Source organism: Polypterus senegalus, chromosome 12 (assembly GCF_016835505.1).
Source record: "Polypterus senegalus isolate Bchr_013 chromosome 12, ASM1683550v1, whole genome shotgun sequence".
Taxonomy (NCBI): Eukaryota; Metazoa; Chordata; class Cladistia; order Polypteriformes; family Polypteridae; genus Polypterus; species Polypterus senegalus.
In genome coordinates this window covers 88,378,214-88,402,315 of record NC_053165.1, presented here as the reverse complement: position 1 = coordinate 88,402,315, position 24,102 = coordinate 88,378,214, and the positions used below count along the sequence as shown (strand labels likewise).

Here is a 24,102-nt window from a genome sequence, read left to right as displayed (position 1 = left end):
AAGTGCCACGCTAATGCGTGAAGGAAGGTCCTCTGGCACATTCTGTAGTCCGTGTAACGAGGCGCTCAATGCCGAACTAAAGAACAGCTCACTGGGTCAGAGGCGCGGAATGGTGCCAGAGCGGACATCGGTGCCGAGCGGCAGCAGGTGGCACGAGAACACTCACTGCCACTCGGGGACTTCAGCGGTGAGCGCCGTCTCGGGTGACAACCAGTAAATGTCTTTTATATGATGCCTGCAATAAAAAGTATTTGCCCGCGTTGACATTTTTGCATTTGATTATTATACAACATTGAATCGCGGAAAATCCTCGGGTACCGTTGGTTTGACTTTGTGTTGCTCAGGGAGTCCCGAATGAGGCACATGACCTGCATTGTGAGGGAGCGTCAGTTACGGCACTACAGCCACGTGCCACCATTACCCGAGGGTGATCCGGCTCGTAAGATCCTCATTGTTGGGGACCCGAGTGGCTGGACCAGGCCGAGGGGTCGCCACGTTAACACCTGGCTGCAGCAGATAGAGGGTCATTTCCGGTTGGTGGGACTGGACCGTGTGTCTGCCTCACAAACCGGGATCCCGAGTTGTTCCATCGTGTGGTGGGTGCCGCAACGCGCTGTATCAGTGTATGCTCTTCAACTTGACTTGACTTGAATCACGGGGGACTGAATTTGACTTTTTTGGGACACAGTGTTCTTTTGTCTTCATTGTGTAGGTCAGACCACCACACTCCCTCACCACGTGTTGGCCCTTCCAGTTAAAGGTGCATTTAGACAACAATCCGCGGATTGCTTGAAACCTAATGAACTTGTGACATCTAAATCCAGTGGGCCGCACCAGTGAGGATTTAGGGGGGCTCGGGTGTTTCTCCAGTTGCAGCTTTATGGGAGAGTAGCAAAAAGAAAACACTTGCAGGACATCTTGGCTGGAGTTTAATGTCAAAGTGAAAACGGATCTCTGCCAACTGATCTAAACGAATCACAAATAATAAAACCCGAAAGAACCGATTCCCATAAGAGAAAGTAGTTAGATGATGGCAGCCACGACAGTCTGGAGTCTACGCGCACACTTCCCTCCATCAGCTTCGCACAACCGGACTCTGACATTTTTTCCCCGTTCGTCTTTGCCAAACTGCTCAAGCTCTCGAGTGTCATGGAGATCGTGAGTGAACAGCCTTCTTCACGTCCTGCCACAGATTGGATCGAGATCTGCACCCTGACTCGGCCGCTCCAGGACGTTCACGTTGTTGTTTTGAAGCCGTTCCAGCATAGCTTTGGCGTCGTCGCATTGCGGGAAAACAAAGTCTCTCCCAAGGTGCAGGTTTCTTGCAAGACTGCATCCCATTTTGTCTTTTTACCGTATATATTCACGTATAAGTCGGGTCCTGAAACCCGGAAAATCGGACATATACGCCCGTTCAGAAATGACACTTTTTTTTTTTTTTTACATCCTCCAGTCTCGTACCAGTTTCTCAGACACATCGAATTTTCTTTTCACCAATTTCTTTCGTCACTTCAACGACGCTTAATTTAAAACCAGCTTCATATTTTCTTCTGATCGAACGCTCCATCGTAGATAAGGAATGCTCTTACGATAAATGTGTATGAGGGTGTGACATACAAAAAACAGTAAACGGTGCAAAGTTTGCTTCAGAATAGTTCGGGTATCACTGTGTGGTCACGTAGGCACAATACATAGAAATAAAAAGGCCGTGTGCTCCGTGGTTCCTCTCTAAGGTGGGCGTTAGCACATCGTAATCTCTTGGACCAATAGTGTGAGTTTTCCGCATTCGACTTGCAGTATACGACCAAAATTATAAAATACCGCAACTTGTACGATAAAATCATGTCCCGACTTATCCGCGAGTATATATGGTAAGTTTCTAATTAATTTAGACCACTTCGCAGAGATCTGCTTTCATGTTGACATTATTACTGTTGATTAGTGTTTAAAAAAAACCCGCTGGGATTCAATTTTGTATAACGATAAAACGTGAAAATGTCTGAAGGGTGAAGACCTTTGACTTTACGCTGGATTTCCTGGACTGCTGCGGGTACTAATTTGGGGTTTACTTTCACTAGACCCGTCTGTACCGTGCCCAAGTGTGATTATCGCCCCATCCGTACTCCCTTTGTGCTTCAACGTCCTGGGCCCTCGCGCACTTTCGTCATCGCCATGCGACTTCATTTGGAGCCAAAACAAGATCTGAACACGGAGTGACCGCATGCATGTTACTTATTTTGTGGTTGTTTCGGAGTTGCGTGGGGTAGGATGACACTCTAGCCCCTTAAAGATTCATTGAGTGTGTGGCGCAGCGTTTTGCTGTTAATCGTCCCACACGTACAAGAACATTTTTATGGTGAAAAATGATATTAAGGGAGAAATTTGCAGCTTTTCTTGCCAACTACAATTCATATTCATGTGTAAGGCGAGAATAAAAACCTGTTTCTATAACTCAAATGGCATTGAATGAAATGAGAATTACATTATCTGACTTATCTCTTCATTGACGTCATGTCTGTTTTCCGTTTAGCGATCACACTGTTCCCGAATACTACTGAACCTCTTCCAAGTGGGACAGGGCACAGTAAGGTTAGCCTGGCATGGAGCAATCACACCAGTCAAATGAACAAGACTTCGGGGGGGCGTTACATGTGGACAAATTGCTCAGGCACGGAACGAATTGCCAGCACGAGTGCACCCATGAGCTGCACGGTCCTGCCCAGCCTGGCCATTTATAAAGTCTGTAGCACTCGGGGTCCCCCAGCCTCACTTGTCCCCTCAAGTCCCCCTATGTTTAATTTTGCTACCTGCTGTGGTTGACATTTCTGATGCTGTAAAGACTGTGTGGGTAGCACAGCATCCTGGGATCAAATTCCATGCCTGTTTTTTTTTTTTTTTTTAATCAATGAGGAGTTTTCACATTTTCTTTGTGTCTGCTTGGTTTTTTTTTTATATATATTTATTTATTTATTTATTTCTGCTTTACCTTCCATAGCCCCCAGAGATGTACTGCTTAGGCTGACCGTGTGCCTGATTGGGTCCTGTGATGGGCTGGACGTGCCCGCTGCTGCCAGGATAAGCTCTGCGACCCTAATTTTGGATTAATTGGGTAGGTTACATTATGTTGTTGTGTGTTATGTTAAGTTGGGTGAGCTCAAAGACTGCACAAGAATGACTACTGAATGTACAAAACTCCGAGATGAGAGACTAATAATGAGAAAGAAACAATAAACAGATACATTACAGGAGTTGATCACTCTGCAGGTTGTCTCTACCTTTTTCCTGAGTTGATCGCTTTCATCTTTGCACTCTTCTAGTTGTTTTTTCCACTGCTCTACATTAGTCGCAGACTCCTGGAGGGCATCAATTAGCCGTGCGTTGCTTTCTCTCAGCGTCTGAAGTTCCGTCTCCCATTTCTTCGTGTTGGCTGAGCTGAAAAGGTAAGGCAAGGACCATCTTATTAGCGTAACGTTAACATCAGCCACCCTAAAGCCCGGAAATCATTCATTCATTTATTCATTGTTCACATCCATTCATATTCAAACCTTTTATACATTTTAGCATCAGGGGCTCAGGACCAGATTGACCCCTGGTGTGTGTGTGTGTTAACTTTGTGATGGACTGCATTCCTATCCAGGTGATGTTCCTGCCTTGTGCCTAGAGCTTGCCAGTTGCCCCGCCACCATGCCCTGCGTACATCTGAACTTTACCATGGGATTAATAAAGTTTATCTAATCTAGCAAGAAGGCTAGGAAGATTGGTGGATGGTTAGATGGTCTACATGTGAACTTGTCACCATGTTCTATGCCTGCATTCAGTGAACAGCAAAAAATAAACTGAACTGACTTAAAAATTTTTTTCTTTTCAAAATTAAAAACAAGTATATATATATTTATATGAATTAATTGCTGACGGAATCTGTACCAGGTTATCTGTATGTGTCATGGAGTATCTTACAATTCTTAATTTCCTGGTTTCCCAATTTGTCAACATAACAGTTTTTATTAGCCAATCAGCAGCACTAACAAGTATTAGTTTATGGTGGAAAAGGCATCTCCATGATAGTGGCTCCACCCCCTGAGGTTCCACTCACAGAAAACAAGTATATAACTACATGATATATATAGATATACTGTATGTATATGTGTATATGTATATATATTTGTATATTTGTATATGTGTATATGTATATATATTTGTATATGTATATATGTGTGTGTGTGTGTGTGTATATATATATATATATATATATATATAGAAAGCACATGTACAAAAGTATTCACAGCCTTTGACATGAAGCTCAAAATTGATCTCGGATTTCTCAATTTTTTTATTTTTAATAAATTTTCAAAAATCTCAAGTACATTTATTTCATGTTATCATTATGGGGTGTTGTGTGTAGAATTCTGAGGAAAAAAATGAATTTAATCCATTTTGGAATAAGGCTGTAACATAACAAAATGTGGAAAACGTGATGCGCTGTGAATACTTTCTGGATGCACTGTATGTATATGTATATATGTATATGTATGTGTATATGTATGTATGTACACATATATATATATATATACACACACATACTAGGGGGTATCCCCCCTGCTCACTTCTCTCACCAACCAAAAGCCTCCCCCTACCCCAGCCTGCACTGCTCGCCAGCCACTTCGCGTCTCTGCCGCTCGTGTTGTGAAGAGGGAGGCTGAATGCACCCCAAAGAGACCCGGTTGCTCCTCCAAAACCCCCTCTTAAACGGTGATACAATGGGAAACAAATAGTTTTTTTGTTTTTACCTCCTATTTGCTCGATCAGCTGCTGGCTTCTGCTGCTGCCATGCTGTGTGATCTGCATCTCACACGGCGCTTCAAACATTTAAAAGCCTGTACCTGTGGAGTGGTGGCTCTGAGGCTAGGGATCAGCGTTGGCAATCTTTCGAATCCCATAAACACCAGAAATGCCTCTACTAATTGTCCCTTATATACGGGACATGTCCCATATTTGATCATTTTGTCCCCTGTCCCATACTGACCTTTCAGGGACTCCCAAATGTCCCGTATTTAGTTCATTTTCAAATTTTGCAATCAAAATATATTTTACAGTACTTAGTTGTAACTTTATAAGTACAGGGGGTCCTCGGGTTACGGCGTCTCGACATACAACGTTTCGAGTTTACAATTCAGATGTGAGTGTTTTGGCTTACACCATCAGCGTCGTACTTACGAACTACGTGGGCGAACTCGTTTGGTTGCGCGCAGAGGAAGTGCTCCGTTTGTGTTGCTTTGTTTGCCGACTTTGTGGCCCTTATCATGGCTCTTAAACGAAAGTCAGAGTCTTCAGATGGCAGTGCTTCAAAGAAGAGGAAAGCCATCACGTTGGAAGTGAAATTAGACATTGTAAAGAGATCAGAAGGAATAAAGGTAAGGAATTTTTTTAACACATTTTTTTCTGTTACTACAGTACAGTACAGTATATTTATTTCCTTTTCTTGTTTTGTGGCTTAGTTGTGTTTTTATGTTCTAGATTATGATTTTGCAAATGCATTAGGATAGGTAAGTGACTTAGGCTAGGGTGTGCTTCGACTTACTTTGTTGTAGGAACTGAACAATTTACTTCATTTAAACCTTTGCACTCCGATATTTTTTTTTTACTTATGAGTGCAACAAATCAAAGACATTTTGGACTTAAATGATATAACAATTAAATTTCAATTTTAATTTTAATAAATTGGTTAATTTTAGTGCAAATATATTAATTTAATTAAATCAAAACTTTCCCAGGATGCTCCCACCCTCCGTGATTTTTCATCCCTCCAAAGATCGGGGGGAACAGAAAGTGATTGCCATTGTTGGATTTGCGATTCTTTAGAGAATCAGGGGTTTACTGGTACAATACTAAACACCGCTCTGAACATTTAAAGCTCTCCACACCTCACTGATCTCCTCCAGACTGGCACTCCTCTCGCTCACTCAGATCCTCCTCTGCAGCTCCACTTTCTGTACCGCACCTCAGACTCCGTGCTATAGGAGCTCGAGCGTCTCTCCTGGTGCTCCTCAACTCGGGAATTCTCTTCCCTCTCATATCCGTCAGCTCGATTCAATTTCACATTTTAAAACTGCCCTCAAAACTTATCTTTTCAAACTGGCATAATCCACAATTGTGAATTTTGCACTGTTACTGCCAGTTATCTTTGTTTGCTAATTATTGCTTTTTGATTGATCATTCTCTTGTTTTAATTTTACTAATGTTGTTTAATTGTATTGTAAGGTGACCTTGAGTGCTAAGATTATAAAACGGGATTTTCTAATGGCCAAATATAACCAAAACAATTGTTCAGCCTTACCTATGAGATGTAATCCCCCGGGATCTGGTTTGGAGCGTACATCGGTTTGTACAATCCCCAGCAGCACATTATTCATTACTTCACTTCACAGCAGTGCCACTCGCAATATGGCGGCGACGTTGACGTACGATGCTGCTGGTCATGCGGCGTCTAGTAATTCTATGTCTATAGTATGGATGCCGAACCTTGAACAGCTTCGAGTCCTTTCTTTATGTTATGTGACGTCATCAGTGTTCACCTCTCCCAGTGCTGATTGTGTTATCTGTGAGAGGAGGGATTGTACCAGCAGACTCTGAGCACTCGTATGTTTTCGGTTTTAAAATTTCTGCCTGTTAATAATAAACTTAAGCAGATGAAGTAGTCAAGTGTGGTTTTATTAACCCTTTGTGGCGGTTCTCTCTCAGCGGCACATCGTGAGTCACAACGCAGAAGCTTCAGAGGTTGACCGCATTCAAAGCCTGAGCGCAGCAGTACAGCGCGTACGGCGCACAACGGTTACAATCGTGCGATCGCATTCGCTCTTTCCTCGCTCATACTGCTTGATCACCTTCATTTCTGTGTCGAGATCAATTTCCATTTTTTCCTGTCATTGTAAGACAAATGTACCTGAGCATAGTCAAAAATTGAGCTCGAGATGAATGATTCACAGCTTACGGAGCCGGTGCCCTTGAGACGCGATCGCGGTCGTAATAATTGTAAAGCGTGTTGGTCGTAAGTCGGCGACTATCTGTAATTTGTTGTTTCACTGCTAAACCTGTCATGAAACTCTTCAGCGTAGTGGAGTCAAAGTTCTGACAGTTTGTTGTGTACGCCAAAGCTGACATATTTCAGTGTCCTCAACCGGTCTTTTGGATGAAACAGATTGGGCTTATTATTTTTTAAACCGAAAGGAATATTACTCGAGTGGCGGCTAATGCTCATTAGTCATGTTGGAGTTAGGACCGCCATGAAGCAGCAGTGCAGCTACCTGTGTGTACAGCATTGTCTGGCAACAGTGCGCCGTGGAATTTTCTAGGGGCGCCGCGAAAACTTTTGTAAAATATTTAAAATTGCTTGTGTTTTTGAACTTTTGGTTGATTAAAAAGAGAATGTTTAAAAAAATATATATTTTATGTTGGAAAAACAGATAACGGAAATCTAAGAAACGTGAGAGGCTTCAAATGATCGACAAGGAAATGCGCGTCTGTCTTTCAAAAAATTGATCCTGGCATCAATCTCATATGTGCTGAAAAACAATCTCAACGTTCACATTAATACAATTTAAGATGTATCCTTTGATTCCTTTATTAATAAAATGTCTTTCAAACTTGTAAAATTAACTTTTTTTTATTGGCGATTGTCCATAGATTGTGTCGTCACGACTTTATTTATGGGCAGTCCCTCAGGTGCGCCGCGAAAGAGAATTTTTGGACTCGAAAAAGGTTTCCTTTCACTGGTGTACAGTATGTGTGTACAGTAAGTACGCAGCCAGCCCTCTTGTAGTTTTGTTCTTAAGGTTGAAAATAAGTGGAGTGCACATTTGAGCAAAGGGAACATTTCATTAGCTGAAGTGGCTGCAAGTACTTGTGAATCATCCCAGAATTTGCAGGGAGTCGTCTCTTACAGTAGTAGAGGAAGGGACCTTCTGGGAGGAAGCTGCGGCTTTGCCGGCAAGTGGCCTGTTCTGCTGGACTCCATTAGATACCGAAAAGCCAAAAGCTACGATCCTCCGTGGAAACATTTCAAAGAGCTAGCCGTGCAAGCCAATATGTTTGTTTGGGCCGAGCAGCAATAATTGATCACATTTTGGAAGAGACGGAAAGCTAAATTGAATGAGAACTGGGGGAGTTGTCGTGTATTTATGGAAAATTCTTTGTGGGTTGTTAACTGTCACAAAGAAGAAGAAGAAAAAGGGAGGATTTATTTATAAATCGCCGCAGCGAAAGGACTTTGTAAATTGAAACGGGGATGCGTTTCTGCGCCTTATCAAATAAACCCCTCCAGATTTCCAAGCCCCACACACACACACACTGATGGGTTCTGACAACACTCACGACATCGAATTCTTATGTTAAAAGAGGTGACGGGCTAGGGACGTTTGACTTTTTCCTGCATTGTGTCTCAGGCTCTCAAAATTGGTGGTCTGACTTCAGACGTCAGCTCTCCCAACCTTCTCGTCAGAAAACGGAGTGGATCCAAGCGCAAAGACAATGGGCTGAGTGGGAAAGATGGATGACTTGTCTTCACTTTGAGCTCCACGTACAGTTCCATGAAAGCGGAAGGACTCTCTGCCGCGGAAGGCTTCTCTTTTTATAAAATATGTGGAGAAATCATTTCATCGATATCTTTAGATAAGCGGGGGGGATAAGCGTCTCTGTTCATTCTTCATTGACTAAATTATTGCAAAGTCAAATTTTAAATGAAGATCAAATCTCGAGACATGGTCGATTCAGACGCCTTCACGTTTCTCCCAGTTTGTTCATTTATTAATTCTTTACATTTATATAGAGCTTTTCTCGCTACCCAGAGCACTTCAGAGAGTGGGGTGCCACTTCAGCCACCACCGATGGATGATGCGACTTCAGCCATTTTTGCGCCAGGACACTCGCCACACCTTAGCTGGTGAAGTGGTGAGAGAGAGACAGCCAATTAGAGATGGGGGATGATGAGGGGCCAGAATAACCAGGCCATGGTGGGCAGTTAAGCCAGGACATCGGGATACACCCTGTCCTTTACAAAGGATGCCCAGGGATCTTTTATGACCACAGAGAGTGAGGACCTCGGCTTTATGTCTCATCCAAAGGACGGCGCCATTTTGACAGCACAGTGTCCCCATCACTGCAATGGAGGGCATTGGGATCCACAGGGTAGGCACCCCCTGCTGGCCTCTCCAATACCTCTTCCAGCAGCAGCCCAAGCTTTTCCTAGGTGATCCACCCCACAGAAGTACTGGTGGGGCCTGAACGTGCTTAGCGTCCAGTGGATGACCTCTTCTGAAGTGCATCTGGTATGTTGCCGTGTCTCAGCCTGGAGCTAAAAATCATTTCAATTCTTTTTTCCCCCCCCATCAAGCAACATTCAATGCCCCAGAATGACAAAGCGAGTTCTTGCAAATGTGTTAAAAATCAACTGAAATATCAAACTGGCACAAGCATTCTGCTCCTTTACTCAGCACTTAGCTGAAGCAGCGATGTCAGCCTGGAGTCTTCTTAGGAGCGACACCACAATCTTCACACACCCAGAGTTGGGGATTTTTTTGTTATTCCTCTCTGCAGATCCTCTCTAGCTCTCTCAGATTGTCCGTTGAGGCCTATTTTCAGGTCTCTCTTGAGATGTTTGACTGGCTTCAAGTCCGGGCTATGACTGGGCAACTTTAGGACATTCCCAAGTTGTCCTTAAGTCACTCTTTGCATTGTGCTTTGGGTCATTGGCCTGATGGAAGATGAACCTTCAGTCCAGTCCAAGAGCAGATTCTCATTAAAGACATCTCTGCACTTTGTGCCATTTAGCAGTCCCATGACCCTCGGCCTTGTCCCTACAAACATGATGTTGCCACCACCAATGCTTCACCATTTGAGTGGTATTGTGCATGTAATGAGCAGTGCCAGGTTTCCTCTAGACAGTCTTGTCTCCTCACAGTCTGAGGGTCCTTTAAGTGTCTTTTACTGAGGAGAGGCTTTTGTCTGGCCACTCGGCCATAAAGCCCAGATCAGTGAAATGTTGCAGTGATGACTGCCCTTCTGGAACTTTCTTCCATCTCCACTGAGGTTCTCTGGGGCTCAGCCAGAGTAACCATCAGGTTCTTGGTCACCCCTCTTATAGTGGCTCTACAAATGCTTAGTTGGGCCAGGTGGCCAACTTTAGGAAGAGTTGTGGTTGATCCAAACTACTTCCATTTGAGAATCGTGAAGGCACCTGTGCTCTGGGGACCCTTCAATGCAGCAGGATTTTCTTTCTTAGTGGCCTCCTCCAGATCTGTGCAGTGACACAATCCTGTCTCTAAGCTCTGCGGGCAATTCCTTTGTCACCTCATGGCTTGGCATTTGCTCAACTGTGGGACCTTCTGTAGATTGGTGTGTGCCTCTTCTGATGAGGTCCAATCAGTTGAGTTGACCACTGCGTGGACACATCTCAATGAATGATCAATGGAATGGGGTGAGCCACCTGTGCCACGTTTCAAGTGACATGGCAATCCTTGCGCCAATGGGAAATTTCCGTTTTATCTTCATTGAACTTGCAAAAATTCATTCTGGGGTATCGAGCGTTGCTTGATGTGGGGCAAGAAATGAAAGGATTTTAGCGTAAAGCTGCAACATTGCAAAATGTGAAGAAAGTGAAGGGGTCTGAAGACTTTCTGAATCCACATAAAGTTTGGACGTGAGTGTCAGTAGGCTTCGTGCCCTAAGAACCAAGCTACCCAAACTGTTCATTAACATTTAATTATTTACCGCTCTGATGCTGATCTTTCTGATCATAAAGTAGGTCATTATGATAGCAATTGATAAGAAGAACCCAAAGTGAATTGCAGAATTACGGTACTCGAGGGCTCTTCTAGATTGCCGCTTTCTCTTACACAATTTTCGCTCAAAACCTAGTCAGCACATCATCATCTTCTAGCAGATTTACGTTTCAAGTTTAGTATGTTTCCATCCAGTTGTTTTAGCTGTAGATCGTCCTCAAGAAACACGGGCATACACACACCCCTCATCGAGATAGTCAATGTTTTCTGTATCAGGGGATCCTAAAACATCAAGATCTGTCAAAAACCTGAGAAAGAAATTTGATGATAGGTTATGGTGGAGAAGGTGGAAAAGCAAAAAAGAGACACTTCACGGGGGTATTTACTTTTTCACATTATGGTGGAATGATATTTTGTATACAGAGTAACGGGGATTGAGGAAGAGAGGTGAAGAAGAGAGTGTAGGCCAGGTGGAGAAGAGTGTCAGGAGTGATTTGAGACAGACGGGTATCAGCGAGAGTGAAAGGGAAGGTCTACAGGACGGTAGTGAGACCAGCTGTGTTACATGAGCTGGAGACGGTGGCACAGGAGACAGAGCTGGAGGTGGCAGAGTTAAAGATGCTGAGATTTGAATTGGGTGTGACGAGGATGGACAGGATTAGAAATGAGAACATTAGAGGGTCAGCTCAGGTGGGATGGATGGGAGACAAAGTCAGAGAGGCAAGATTGTGCTGGTTTGGACATATGCAGAGGAGAGATGCTGGGTATATTGGGAGAAAGGTGCTAAGGATAGAGCTGCCAGGTAAGAGGAGAAGAGGAAGGCCTAAGAGAAGGTTTATGGATGTGGTGAGAGAAGACATACAGGTGATGGGTGTGACAGAACAAGATGGAGAGGATAGGAAGATATGGAAAAAGATGACAAAACCTAACATGAGCAGCCAAAAGAAGAAGATATAAGTTCATAAATATTTTACATGTCTTTATTTGTAAGTCAGACAGCAAATGTTATATTAGCGTGAAATGTTTTATTTTTGCCCTGTGGTGGGCTGGCGCCCTGCCCGGGGTTTGTTTCCTGCCTTGCGCCCTGTGTTGGTTGGGATTGGGTCCAGCAGACCCCCGTGACCCTGTAGTAGGATATAAAGGGTTGGATAATGGATGGATGTTTTATTTGGTTGATGAGAACTTCATAATCAACAAACCACCCAATCCTGAGTCAGTCCTATAGACTGGGTGAAGTGCCTCAAACCGGTTTGGCAAGCGATTGTCTGCAGGACAGACTCTGAACCAACCACCGCGCAGAGAGGCCGAACAATCTAGCTGGCACACTTCAGTTCAACAAATGGCCTTAGGGTGCAGGTGTGAAAAGGCAGTGTGGCCTGAAGTATGGCTGTTTGGGATTGGTTTGGAATCAGAGGCCATTCAGTACCATTCTGACACCCTGTTGGTGATATAGAGAATCTATACATTTGATTGCTTTACCCCTCCCTCTCTCTCTCACACACACACACACACACCACGGCCATGAAGAGGAGAACACACTGAGGAGCACAACTTGACAGCCATATTGGGACAGACTTGCGGCCAGCACTGAAGAAAGCCGACTAGAAATGATGACTTGACCAGAGACGTTGGAATAACTACAAGTCCGTGTGGCCCCTGAAACTCCACATCAGCATTCATCAGGTTGTAAGGTTGCCAATATTCACATGTACATTGCTTATTATTATTATTTTATGAATATTGTCAGTAACACATTACTTAAAGTTGTAACTTAACTCCTGCCTGTCCTTTTACTCTTTCTAATTGCCTGAAGTTATAAATGTAGAAGGGAAGGTGGGGAGACGTTACTAAGCACGATGCCTTATAAGCAGTGGTACGTCTATGGAAGTCTGATAAAGTCTACACAATAAAGAGTACAAAAAGGGGAAAGCAGAGCGATACAGAACTCTACCGAGACCAAACACACATGACAGTGTGGGACCCAGCAGTCCAGGACTGAGGGTTGGTTCCAGTGTTAAATGTTGCACTCGTCCTCTCAGAAGGATGTCTTCACCCTACTAATTGACTTCTTCGGGGTGATGTTTCCACATTTTCGTCCCCACTTGTGTTTAGTCTGTAAATACCACTTGCAATTCTACTTGGAACATTCAGAAATCCCATGTGTGAACTCAGGTTTATGAGAGTAGGCCAAAAAGTATCCGCAATCTGTCTAAATAAAATTATTAGACGAACAGCACGGCGTTTACCTGAACATCATTTTCTGACATGGTCTTTGAGGTAATTACCACGTTTCGTCCAACGTTCACACTCCGGTTTGGCAGAGCTACATCACCGGCATGTTCGGTATCATCCGCAGTAGTGGATGTGGATGGGTGACCTGATCGTTCTTCATCGGAGATATTCGTGCAGGCCATTCTTGAACTACTCAGTGACTCTTTGCAGAAGAAAAGTGCTGCTAGTTGCTGATGGATCTGTGCTACTGCTACACCTCTAGCCCACAAATAACAGGCAACAGCGTGCTGCTCTTTATACGTGAAGTGACAGAACATGCCAACAATGAACCACACCACATCCGACTCTGTGTTGCAGTGACTTGGACAAACAAACGTTAGACACGTATGAGCAACCGCGGCAGCAGCTGACCAACTTAATACGTGAAAAGGTTACTGCGGATACCTTTTGCCTTACCGTCATTTAACATAAAAATAGTCCGCGTCACTGGATGGACACAGCAGCTCAGTCAAAATTATACACAAAGTTTACCCCTGTGTTAAAGACGTCTTCAGCCTGTCATTGTCGCCTTTCAGGTGTGCGTCTACAGGTCCTCCGTGAGATGCCTTCTCATCGTCGGTGCCATTAATGCTGGATGCTTGCGTGGATGGAGTCTCCCGACCGGATTCCTGTCAAAACGATAATGAAAGTTGAAAGAGTAGCCGCCCTGAATGTGACTTCACAAGAAAGGCATAAGAACAGAAAAACTATGTGCAACATGGAAGGAATAAGCTAGGGGGTATTTATGGGGGTCCGTCATGAACTCCCGATCACACCACACCACTCTTTATAGCCACCTCCCTAGTTAGCACCACATCCAAGCAATTGTCTCCCCTTTGAAGTTAGGATTGCTTTGAAGCACGGGTGTCAAACTCCGGTCCTAGAGGGCCACAGTGGGTGCAGGTTTTCATCCTAACCATCTCCTTAATTAGTGATCAGCTTTTGCTGCTAATTAGATAGATAGATTATTAATCCCAAGGGGAAATTCACATAATCCAGCAGCAGTATACTGATACATAAAACAATATTAAATTAAAGAGTCATAAAAATGCATGTAAAAGCAGACAATAACTTTGAGTGATGTTAGCATTTACTCCCCTGGGTGGAATTGAAGAGTCACATAGTGTGAGATCTCCTCAGTCTGTCAGTGGAGCAGGACGGTGACAGCAGTCTGTCACTGAAGCTGCTCCTCTGTCTGGAGATGATCCTGTTCAGTGGATGCAGTGGATTCTCCATGACTGACAGGAGTCTGCTCAGCGCCCGTCGCTCTGCCACAGATGTCAGACTGTCCAACTCTGTGCCTACAATAGAGCCTGCCTTCCTCACCAGTTTGTCCAGGTGTGAGGCGTCCCTCTTCTTTATGCTGCCTCCCCAGCACACCACCGCATAGAAGAGAGTGCTCACCACAACTGTCTGATAGAACATCTGCAGCATCTTATTGCAGATGTTGAAGGACGCCAGCCTTCTAATGAAGTATAGTCGGCTCTGACCTCTGTTGCACAGAGCATCGGTAATGGCAGTCCAGTCCAGTTTATCATCCAGCTGCACTCCCAGGTATTTATAGGTCAGCACCCTCTGCACAGTCACCTCTGATGATTATGGGGTCCATGAGGGGCCTGGGCCTCCTAAAATCTATCTAGAATGAAAACCTGTAGCCACTACGGCCCTCCAGGACTGGAGTTCGACACCTCTGCTTTAAAGCAATAAGGTGTGGTTCCCCCCCCACATCCCAGATCATGCACTGCATCACTCTTCATACCTGTTCCCCTATGTGGCACATCATGCACTGCATCAAAGCAATAACCTGTTTGGGGGGCATGCGTGGTCCTTCCTTGCACTTGGCACCTCCCTAGGGTACCCGCGCTAATGCCCCGCATCCAAGTACTAGTCTCCCCTGTGGAGTTCGGATTTCTTTGAAGCAGTAAGAGTCAACCATTAACCCCCAGTCGCTCTCCATCACCCTTCTTTGCATGGCACATAATTTGTATAAAGGTTACAGCTCCTTTTGTGTGGTGGGAACACAACACATGGACATGGCAGATCCAGAGTGGTCCAGAGTGGTCCAGAGACTACACCCCTACAGGGCTCATTCGTTTCTGAAAATGAAGTTCCTGCGGTGGGAAATCAACTTACATAAATCGCTATATAACTGTAACTATCTGTTTACATCTCTAAAGGGCTCCAGCCCTCTGTGACCCTGAAACGTAATAAGAGGACATTTTTATTTATTTCTATTTTATTTGAGCATCGCTAAGAAACTCGCTGGCCGTCTCTCTCAAAGGGAAGTCTCGTCTCTGGCTGGATTGCATTTGTAAACGCGTGCAGCGCTGTCAGCTTGTCAATAAGAAGTGTGTTATATACGTAAATAATAAATGGCAATGAACTGAAACATTTAAAATCTTTTACTCCCTATGGTAAAAAGCAATACAAAGCCAAGCCAATTTTTATTTAGTTTTTCCTAAGAACAGAGTCGGGGGAAATAATGTTGAAGTAGAATACAGCGGGCCCAAGGAAAAAAAAAATAAAAGAAATAAGACGAGAGGCCAGCAATGCGGAGTTTGAGCTCTCGACTCTCTGACAAGCAAACGTGAGGATTTCATGCTGCCGGAAAATCGAGTGTTTTACTCTTTTACTTGTGTGAGGACATTTTGTCAAACTTGTTACATCAAATTCGTTTTAAATAGCACCTTTCTTTAGGGAGTACAAACTGTACGACAGTACATCAACATTTCACACACAGGCCGATGATTCGTGTGGCCCTACCAGCGAGATATCGATGGCGTTATAAATTTGCACTTTTAACTTTCTCCTCACGTTGTTCCACTTTCTAGAGTTGCTAGCTGCTGATTTCTGCTTCTCCTGGTGAGGGTCACGGTGGCGGCAGGTCAGCTTGGACTTCCCTGTCCCCGACTACAGATTCCAGCTCTTCTCTAGGATTGTGTATGTGCTAAAGCAGTGAAAGGCAACCTTTTCGAGTTGCGGCGCACTAAGTCCAAAAATTCTCTTTCGCGGCGCACCTGAGGGACTGCCCATAAATAAAGTCGTGACGGCACAATCTATGGACGATCGCCAATAAAAACAGTTACTTTTACAAGTTTGAAAGACATTTTATTAATAAAGGAATCAAAGGATACATCTTAAATTTAATTAATGTGAACGTTGAGATTGTTTTTCAGCGCATATGAGATTGATGCGAGGATCAATTTTCGAAAGACAGACGCGCATTTCCTTGTCGATCATTTGAAGTCTCTCGCGTTTCTTGGACTACATTTCCGTAAGTGTTCCGTTATCTGTTTTTCCAACATAAAATATATATATTTTTAAACATCATCTTTTGAATCAACCAAAAGTTCAAAAACACTAGCAATTTTAAATATTTTACAAAAGTTTTCGCGGCGCCCCTAGAAAATTCCACGGCGCACCGGTTGCCCGACAATGTGCTAAAGAATGACCTGAAGAAGGTGACTATTTCTGCAGTCGCCTATTTTGTTTTTTTATGTTTGTAATTTATTTACGCCGATGTCACATTTCGTAACTTCTAGTCATGGGGAATGTCAGATTAGCTGACCACAGCTGCTGATCTCCTTGCCGGAGCACATCAATCTAAATGACTGAAAAGTGCTGCCGTCTTTCCAGCACAGTCGTGATCACCACTTTCTCGAATGGTCAACAGTGTGATGCCTGATGGACAGAGATGGTCTATGCCAGGGGCCTCCAACCTTGACCCCCAAGAGCTACTTTTACAAAATGAAAATGGCCGAGAGCTCCTCCTGTTTTTTAACGTTTATTCTCATCGCTTATTTCAACCCAAACAAACTGAATAAGCTCGTTTTGCCTGAAAATTTACAAAATTTTGGTGTCCACAATTCACATTTTGCATGAAAACATCCCAAAAAATGTATTGAGTTCACCAGCAAGTGCATTTTGGATGTCTGTATGCATTTTCTATAGGGTGGTCCAGATCTAATTGTGCAATTTTCATTACGCTATAACTTATTAAGTTTATTACATAGAAAATCATCTGAAAACTCCCGGACCATCGAGATGTGTGCGAACTGACGACATGAAGAATCGTCTTCGCATAAATCAAAGTCATCCAGACGATCCGGATCTGCATTATTAGATCTGGACCACCCTGTAGAGTATCTCACACTATTGAATTAAAACAGGAATGCTGTCAACACAAAACAATGCAATTCCAAATACACCGATCAGACGTCTTCATTTGTCACTGTGTCACTTTATTCACAGGTCCAGTCGCACGTGTGATGTGTTGTTTAGTTAGTCAGGTGACTGGCACTGAGGTGTCTGGTGGAGTGGAGCCCCTGAGGTTCACTCTGATGGAGTCATTTCAGTGTTCGTCTGTCCGTCTTGTTCTGAACTTTGACTTCATGACATTCACGTCAGACTCACTGAGGTATGGAGACCCAAACAAAGCAGACATTTTCAGAGCTGCTTGGTGAAGATTCTTCTAGTTATCAGACTCTACTAAGCTCCAGAAATGCTGTTGAGGCTTTAAATGCACATTATTTTTGAAGGTTTACTAATTTATAATCTATAAAATCCAATGTCTGTCTGTCTGCTTTTCATGAGAGAACTACTTCACGGATTAAGATCGGGTTTTTTCAATAATTAACTTGAACATTCCCGCTGATTTTGTGACTTCTCTCATTTCGCTATGTATCAGAGTTCACTTGCAGTACCGATGTATTTGCGCAAATCCGAGAAACACGAGGCAGCGGGCCAAGGGGAGGGGGGTTTGGGGGTCTTCCTCACTCAGTCACCAGCTTCGGGGCGTGTGCCTTAACTCTAGCAAACGAGAGAACAACTGAATTCAACTTTGTTTGATATTTAAAATAAAGTGTTACTGAGGTCTCGATGAGTTTGAGTCCGGATATTCTCTTAAGTGTACACCACATTGAAAAGATCGATTGCAATTCAGATTGTGGATCCTGATATCATTTTTTGAAAAGATCGGCCAACCTTAATTGGAATAATCAAGTTTTTAAATTTTTGTAGGATTCAGTAACCCTTTGATGAGCTACCAGTAGCTTGCGAGCGACGTGTTGGAGACCCCTGGTCTATCCATTAGGTGACACAGGTGGCCACCAAGGGTGATTTCTTCTGAGGGGCGCCACTTCTAAAAGTCTGCAGTCCAAACACAGAGGGGGAAAAAATTGGTTATCAAAGCCTAATAATACCAACTACCCGCTATGGACAACGAGGGATGAGCCCACCTAGGGCTCCAAATGGGCTTTAACCAGCACTGCGGACAGAGCCGGTGTTGTACAAAGGGTTTCCAGCTTCGGCATGATCAGCAGCACTCTCGGCCCTTTGTTTCTTTTTTTCATTCTGTTATGAGATGTCTGTCTTCCACTTGTGAGATCCAAAGCCCCGTGCTGTCTGACGGAGCCGGTGCTGTACGAAGGGTTAACAGGTACGGCAAGTTCAGTCGCAGTCGCTGCTCTTTTTTTTTTGTTTTTGTCCCATTCTGTCGTGGAATGTACAACATGAGACATGAGAAAGACAAGCCCATCTTCTGTTTGCGAGGTTCAAACCACCTGCATGTTCCTCATTCCTCGCTGCTGCATTCTGTGCATTATATTTCCGGATGGTCATTCATTGGTTGTCAGCTCTCACACACACACAGCCCACCCATACCACTAAAGACAGCATCTAACCTGCTTGATTTTACTGTAGCGACTCACACTGTCTAAATATAGGGGGTCGCTGGACATGTCGCGTTAGGTGACGGTCTTCACGGGAGTGGGCCACTGACTGTCACCGACTTGCTAAGATTACCTTAATGTAGATGGCGACTGAAAACCTCTGGAATAGTCTCATCATGTGACGTGAGCTTTAGACGACGACGCACACACGTGCATTTGGGAGTCAACATAGGGGTCATTTATTGGTAATTCCACCCTAATTTGATGGTTGGCACTGTTGCCTCTGCCTCTCCTTTCTTTTTACAGACCTGGTGATGCAAAGGCAAATGACATCACTTCCTGGTTCTGGTCAGGGCTGTCTTAACGCATGGGCATGCTGGGCAGTTGCCCACGAGCATAGGGGCCCCATGCTGATCTATGTATGTTGCGACTTGCTGAGTGGTTGTGTAGGTAGAGGTCCCAGTGTCCTGCTTTTAAGTCGGCCCTGGTTCTGGTCCCCTGAGCCCACCTCTTCCGCCTTCCACGCCTCATTAGCGGCTCCTCCGCCATCTTGCCTTCAGTCTTTCGTATCTCGAAATCCATGTTAAGGTCGTGTTTGTTATTTTGGTTTAGTTCTACGGGGTTTGACTAAGGGGACCCCAAGTCTTTGTGTTTTATATTTTCATTTACAACTTTGACATTAAGTAATCCTTTTCTGCAAGTTCAAAGTTGAGTAACGATAAATGTGAAAACATCCGCAGGTGGATACTTTTTATAGGCGCAGCACAGGCAGTCTAAATGACTTGATGAGGGTACTCAATCAAACAGTCGATCAATTTAGACGAGAACAGGCCATCGAGCCCAACAAATTCCACTTAATAACATCAGGTCGAGTTTTATACACATTCTGCTGTCCACCACACTTCTTGGTCATTTATTCAGGTGTCTGTGCTTCTCTGTGAGGAAAAACCTCCTAACATTTGTGTGAAATGTTCCCTTAACAAGTTTCCAACAGTGTCCCCATGTTCTTGAACTCATTTTAAAGTCCCAGTCTCAATCCACTGGACTAATTCCCTTCATGATTTTAAACACTTCAGTCAGGTCTCCTCTTCTTCTTTTTGTTAAACTGTAAAGGCTCAGCTCCTTCAGCCTTTCCTCATAACTCATCCCCTGTAGCCCTGAATCAGCCTCGTTGCTCTTCTCTGGACTTTCTCCAGTGCTGTTATGTCCTTTCTGTTATATGAACACCAGAACTGCACACAGGACTCCAGATGAGGCCTCACCAGTGTGTTATAAAGGTTGAGCAGACCCTCCTGTGACTTGTACTCCTCATGTCAAAGCGCTATAGGACATGACATTCTGTTAGCCTTCTTAATGGATTCTGAACACTGTCTGGCTGATAGTGTCGAGTCCACTGTGACTCCTAAATCCTTTGATTATTAGACCTCCCATTGTGTATTCGGACCTCACATTTTTACTTCTTACATGTAATTCTTGACATTTACTGACATTAAACTGTTAACAGGTTCAACTCCTTCAATCTTCCCTCATAACTAATCCCCTGTAGCCCTGATCAGCCTCATTGCTCTTCTCTGGACTTTCTCTTGTGCTGTTGTGTCCTTTATATTAAATGAACACCAAAACTGCACACAGGACTCCAGATGAGGCCTCACCAGTGTGTTATTAACCTTCAGCAGACCCTCCTGTGACTTGTACTCCACACATCAAGGCGCTATATAACCTGACATCCTGTTAGCCTTCTTAATGGCTTCTGAACACTTTTGGGAAGTCAATAGTGTCGAGTCCACTATGACTCCTAAATCCTTCTCATAAGGTGGACTCTTGATTTCCAGACCTCCCATTGTGTATTCAAATCTGACATTTTTACTTCTTACATGTAATTCTTTACATTTACTGACATTAAACAAGTTCAACTCCTTCAACCTTTCCTTCATAACTCATCCCCTGTAGCCCTGAATCAGCCTTGTTGCTCTTCTCTGGACTTACTCTTATGCTGTTATGTCCTTTCTGTTATATGAACACCAAAACTGCACACAGGACTCCAGATAAGGCCTCACCAGTGTGTTATAAAGGTTGAGGAGAACCTCCTGTGACTTGTACTCCTCATGTCAAGGCGCTATATAACCTGACATTCTGTTAGCCTTCTTAATGGATTCTGAACACCGTCTGGAAGTCGATAGTGTCGAGTCCACTGTGACTCCTAAATCCTTCTCATAAGGTGGACTCTTGATTTTCTGACCACCCATTGTGTATTCAAACCTCACGTTTTTACTTCTTACATGTAATACTAATTTATATTTACTGACATTAAATTTCATCATCTACAATATAAATCTGCCCAAGCCTGTATGCTGTCCAAGTCTCTCTGAGGTGATTTAACGGATTCTCAATTATCTGCCAATCCACCCATCTTGGTATCATCTGCAAAATCAACCAGCTTGTTATTTCCATTCCTATCCGAATCATTTATCAATGTGTGAAAAGCAGGTATTGAACAGAATGCCTATAGAATGTGTAACTTTTTTAGGCAAAGCATGAAATGCCTGGGTTACTTTAATTTGCTTTATACTTTTCCTATGTATAATTGCCGGTTTGCCTTTTGGCCTTGCCTAGAGAGAGTGAGAGAGGTTAGGAGCACACGCTGATACAGGGAATGTTTGAAATATTTAATTGTTTCGTAGTTGGACGTCACCATTTTATAGACTTCCTAGGCATTTTACATGATGCTTAATTTGACACATTGACGGGAACATAAATATTAAAAACAGCACTGACCCCTGCTGGATGCCACTCTTAACTTCACTTTTATTTTTAAATGTTTGGTTTTTTTTATGCTCCCGTTTAGCTCTAACAGGCACATTATAAATAAAATGTATTATTATTATAATTATTTGTAGGCATATGCAGTCACCCAATTTGATCATTTTAGGCTTTAAAATTCCTACACGTTCAATACAGTGGATCAGCGAGGCTTACAGGGAGAGGAGGCGAAAGATCCAGCCGATTATGACGTCAGTCTGGACGGTTGCCTTAACGCGGCGGATTATCTTCAGGGATTCATGGACGCTTATCCTATTTGTGTGCCATGTGGCTGACAGGTGAAGAGGAAGCTAAGAACCTTATGGGTAGTGAAACTGTAAACCTGCCACCCGCTTTGCTGAGTGTAAGTAAACGACCTTATGAAGACGGCCGTCTCTCTTATTCACAAGCATGTAGCACGTCATCTGTCTGACCTTAACGTCTAAATGTATATGGAGGCACTTGTGAGGTCACATGCTCCTTCTTGGCCACTCAGGACTGCTGATGAGAGGCAGGCGTCTGGCGATGCCACCTCTGCGTGGTATCAAATCTCAATCCCCCCTCTTTTTCTGTGGAGCTCCTGGCTGGTGGAATGAGTTGTTCCACCTCCATTCGGAATTCCGTCTCTCAATGTGTTCAAGAAAAATTCATCCAATAAGATTCTTCAAACAGGCTGATAGGTTTTCATAACCTAGTGAATTGTAACTCACTTATATGGTCTTTGGAGCTCCTCACTTGTGAGAATCAATTTTGTCACCTTGTTCCCAAACTGTCCTCCAGACTGATGTGTACTGTACTTGACTATGTTGACCTTTTGTAAGTCACTTTGGATTAAAATGTAAATATATGTAATTATATGTAAGCACAGCACAGTTAGTTGAAGACCTCTGTGAATGTGGTGTTGGTCTGTCATCAACTTGAGTAAACTTGGGTGTGAAGTCTTCCCCTTCTTGCTCACTTGCATCTTAAAGGTGTGAGTTTTGTAAAATAACAGAGTGGGGCGGAGCCAAAGGCAAAAGCCGTGTGGAGGGTGTGGTTTACAGTGAACATCTGGTGAAAGGAGGGTTAAGGGGCGGAGTTTAGGCAACATCCTTAAAATATTCTCTACTGCAGCCATTCCATTTTAGACCAGTGATTCCCAATGTGGGGCGCATGCCCCACTGGGGGGCAAATTGACTTTTTAGGGAGGCAATTTGAGAATTTAGGTATGTTAAACAATTTATACAATGAAAAAACTGAAATTCACTGTTAAAAATGATAGAAAAAATAAACAATTTTTATTTTTTACTGAGACATTTATATATTTATATAAACATACAAGAGATGGTGAAGAACCCTTTAATTTATGATTTTACAACTAGCTTGGGTTTTTCTACTTAGAAATCGTTTTTACCATTAAAATAATATGAATTGTAACAATGATTATAAAATTTTGCAATATAACAAAAATATAAAATATTACAGAGAAAGATGTCATTAAAGTTATTTTATATTTATGAATATCACGTCTCTTATTATGTGTTTTCAAAACTGTATTTGCTGTATTTTCATATTACTTCATATTATATTATTTTTTTGTGATTTATTTATCAGTACTTCAGCTGTTCTTTCCCTCTTTTAATTCCATGTTTAGACCAAATTAATGACATTGTGGGCTTCCTCCACATGATCAGGACTTCACTTTTTGAATAGGGAATAATAAGAATAAAGTATTTGTTACAGTGGGGGACTTCATGATTTTAGAGAGGCCTACTGTAGGTGGGGTGCGGCCAGAAAAAGGTTTGGAACCACTGATTTAGAGTCAATTACTTGAGGAGTGGCATTTGCAAAGCGTGCGATAGGAAACGTTTGTAGAGTTTATTCAGATAAATATGTCTGTCTCCCTTATTTTAAGTTTAACGGCTAGATAGTCATCAGCCTGCAAGTATTGACACAATCGCATCACCAGTCTAGAATATTGCTTTTGGTTGACATTTTGGTTTTTTTTTTTGGGATATCTGCTGTGACGTACCTGCGAATGGTTGCTAGAGGTTTCAATTTTCTCTTGAGACTTGTCTCTTGCTAGTTTTGCTGCCTCTTTAACTTCCTGAAATTTTTCAGCAAACTAGAAAAGAAAAAGAAGAATATCAGAAACAGCGTTACATAATATAAACATTAAGCCCCAGGTCTTGACAGTTAAAGAGCTCTTTGGCAGGAAGGATAGGAGTGAGTGGCACAGTAGGGACCTGCGACTCGTCTCCCACTCATATCTTTTAGCACACGGTGGACTTACAATAATGCATTATAATGTAGGAGGTGACTGAAAGCTGCACATTTGGACTTAGTGTCTTTAATAGTGCTGATTGGCGATATTCATCAAAGCATTTCTTGCAGCAATTCATTGGTGACCTTGTTCACCAGATATTTTCCTGTAAATTTGAATGCAGCAAACATTAGACAAACATTTTTTTTTCCCAGCGCCCCATGATGATTTCACAGAGCAGTAGCAGCCAGGCTCAGGACTTTCATGCATGTGTACTCTACGATTGTTGCTGATCTGCTCCAGGCACGCGTGATGTCACAACCAAACACTTTAACCTTCCACCCTGCAT

At 43.2% G+C, this 24,102-nt stretch overlaps 1 protein-coding gene across 1 annotated transcript in view; it reads right to left on the bottom strand.

Moving 5' to 3' along the window:
• Positions 1-24,102, bottom strand: part of homer2 (homer scaffold protein 2) — a 161,981-nt gene that overhangs the window by 26,526 nt on the left and 111,353 nt on the right. The window contains exons 4-6 of the mRNA XM_039772799.1: positions 23,523-23,615; positions 13,536-13,672; positions 3,276-3,432 (exon numbers count right to left, since the gene is read on the bottom strand). Of these exons, the coding sequence (XP_039628733.1) occupies positions 3,276-3,432; positions 13,536-13,672; positions 23,523-23,615 (387 nt within the window). The remainder of the gene's footprint in view (positions 1-3,275; positions 3,433-13,535; positions 13,673-23,522; positions 23,616-24,102) is intronic.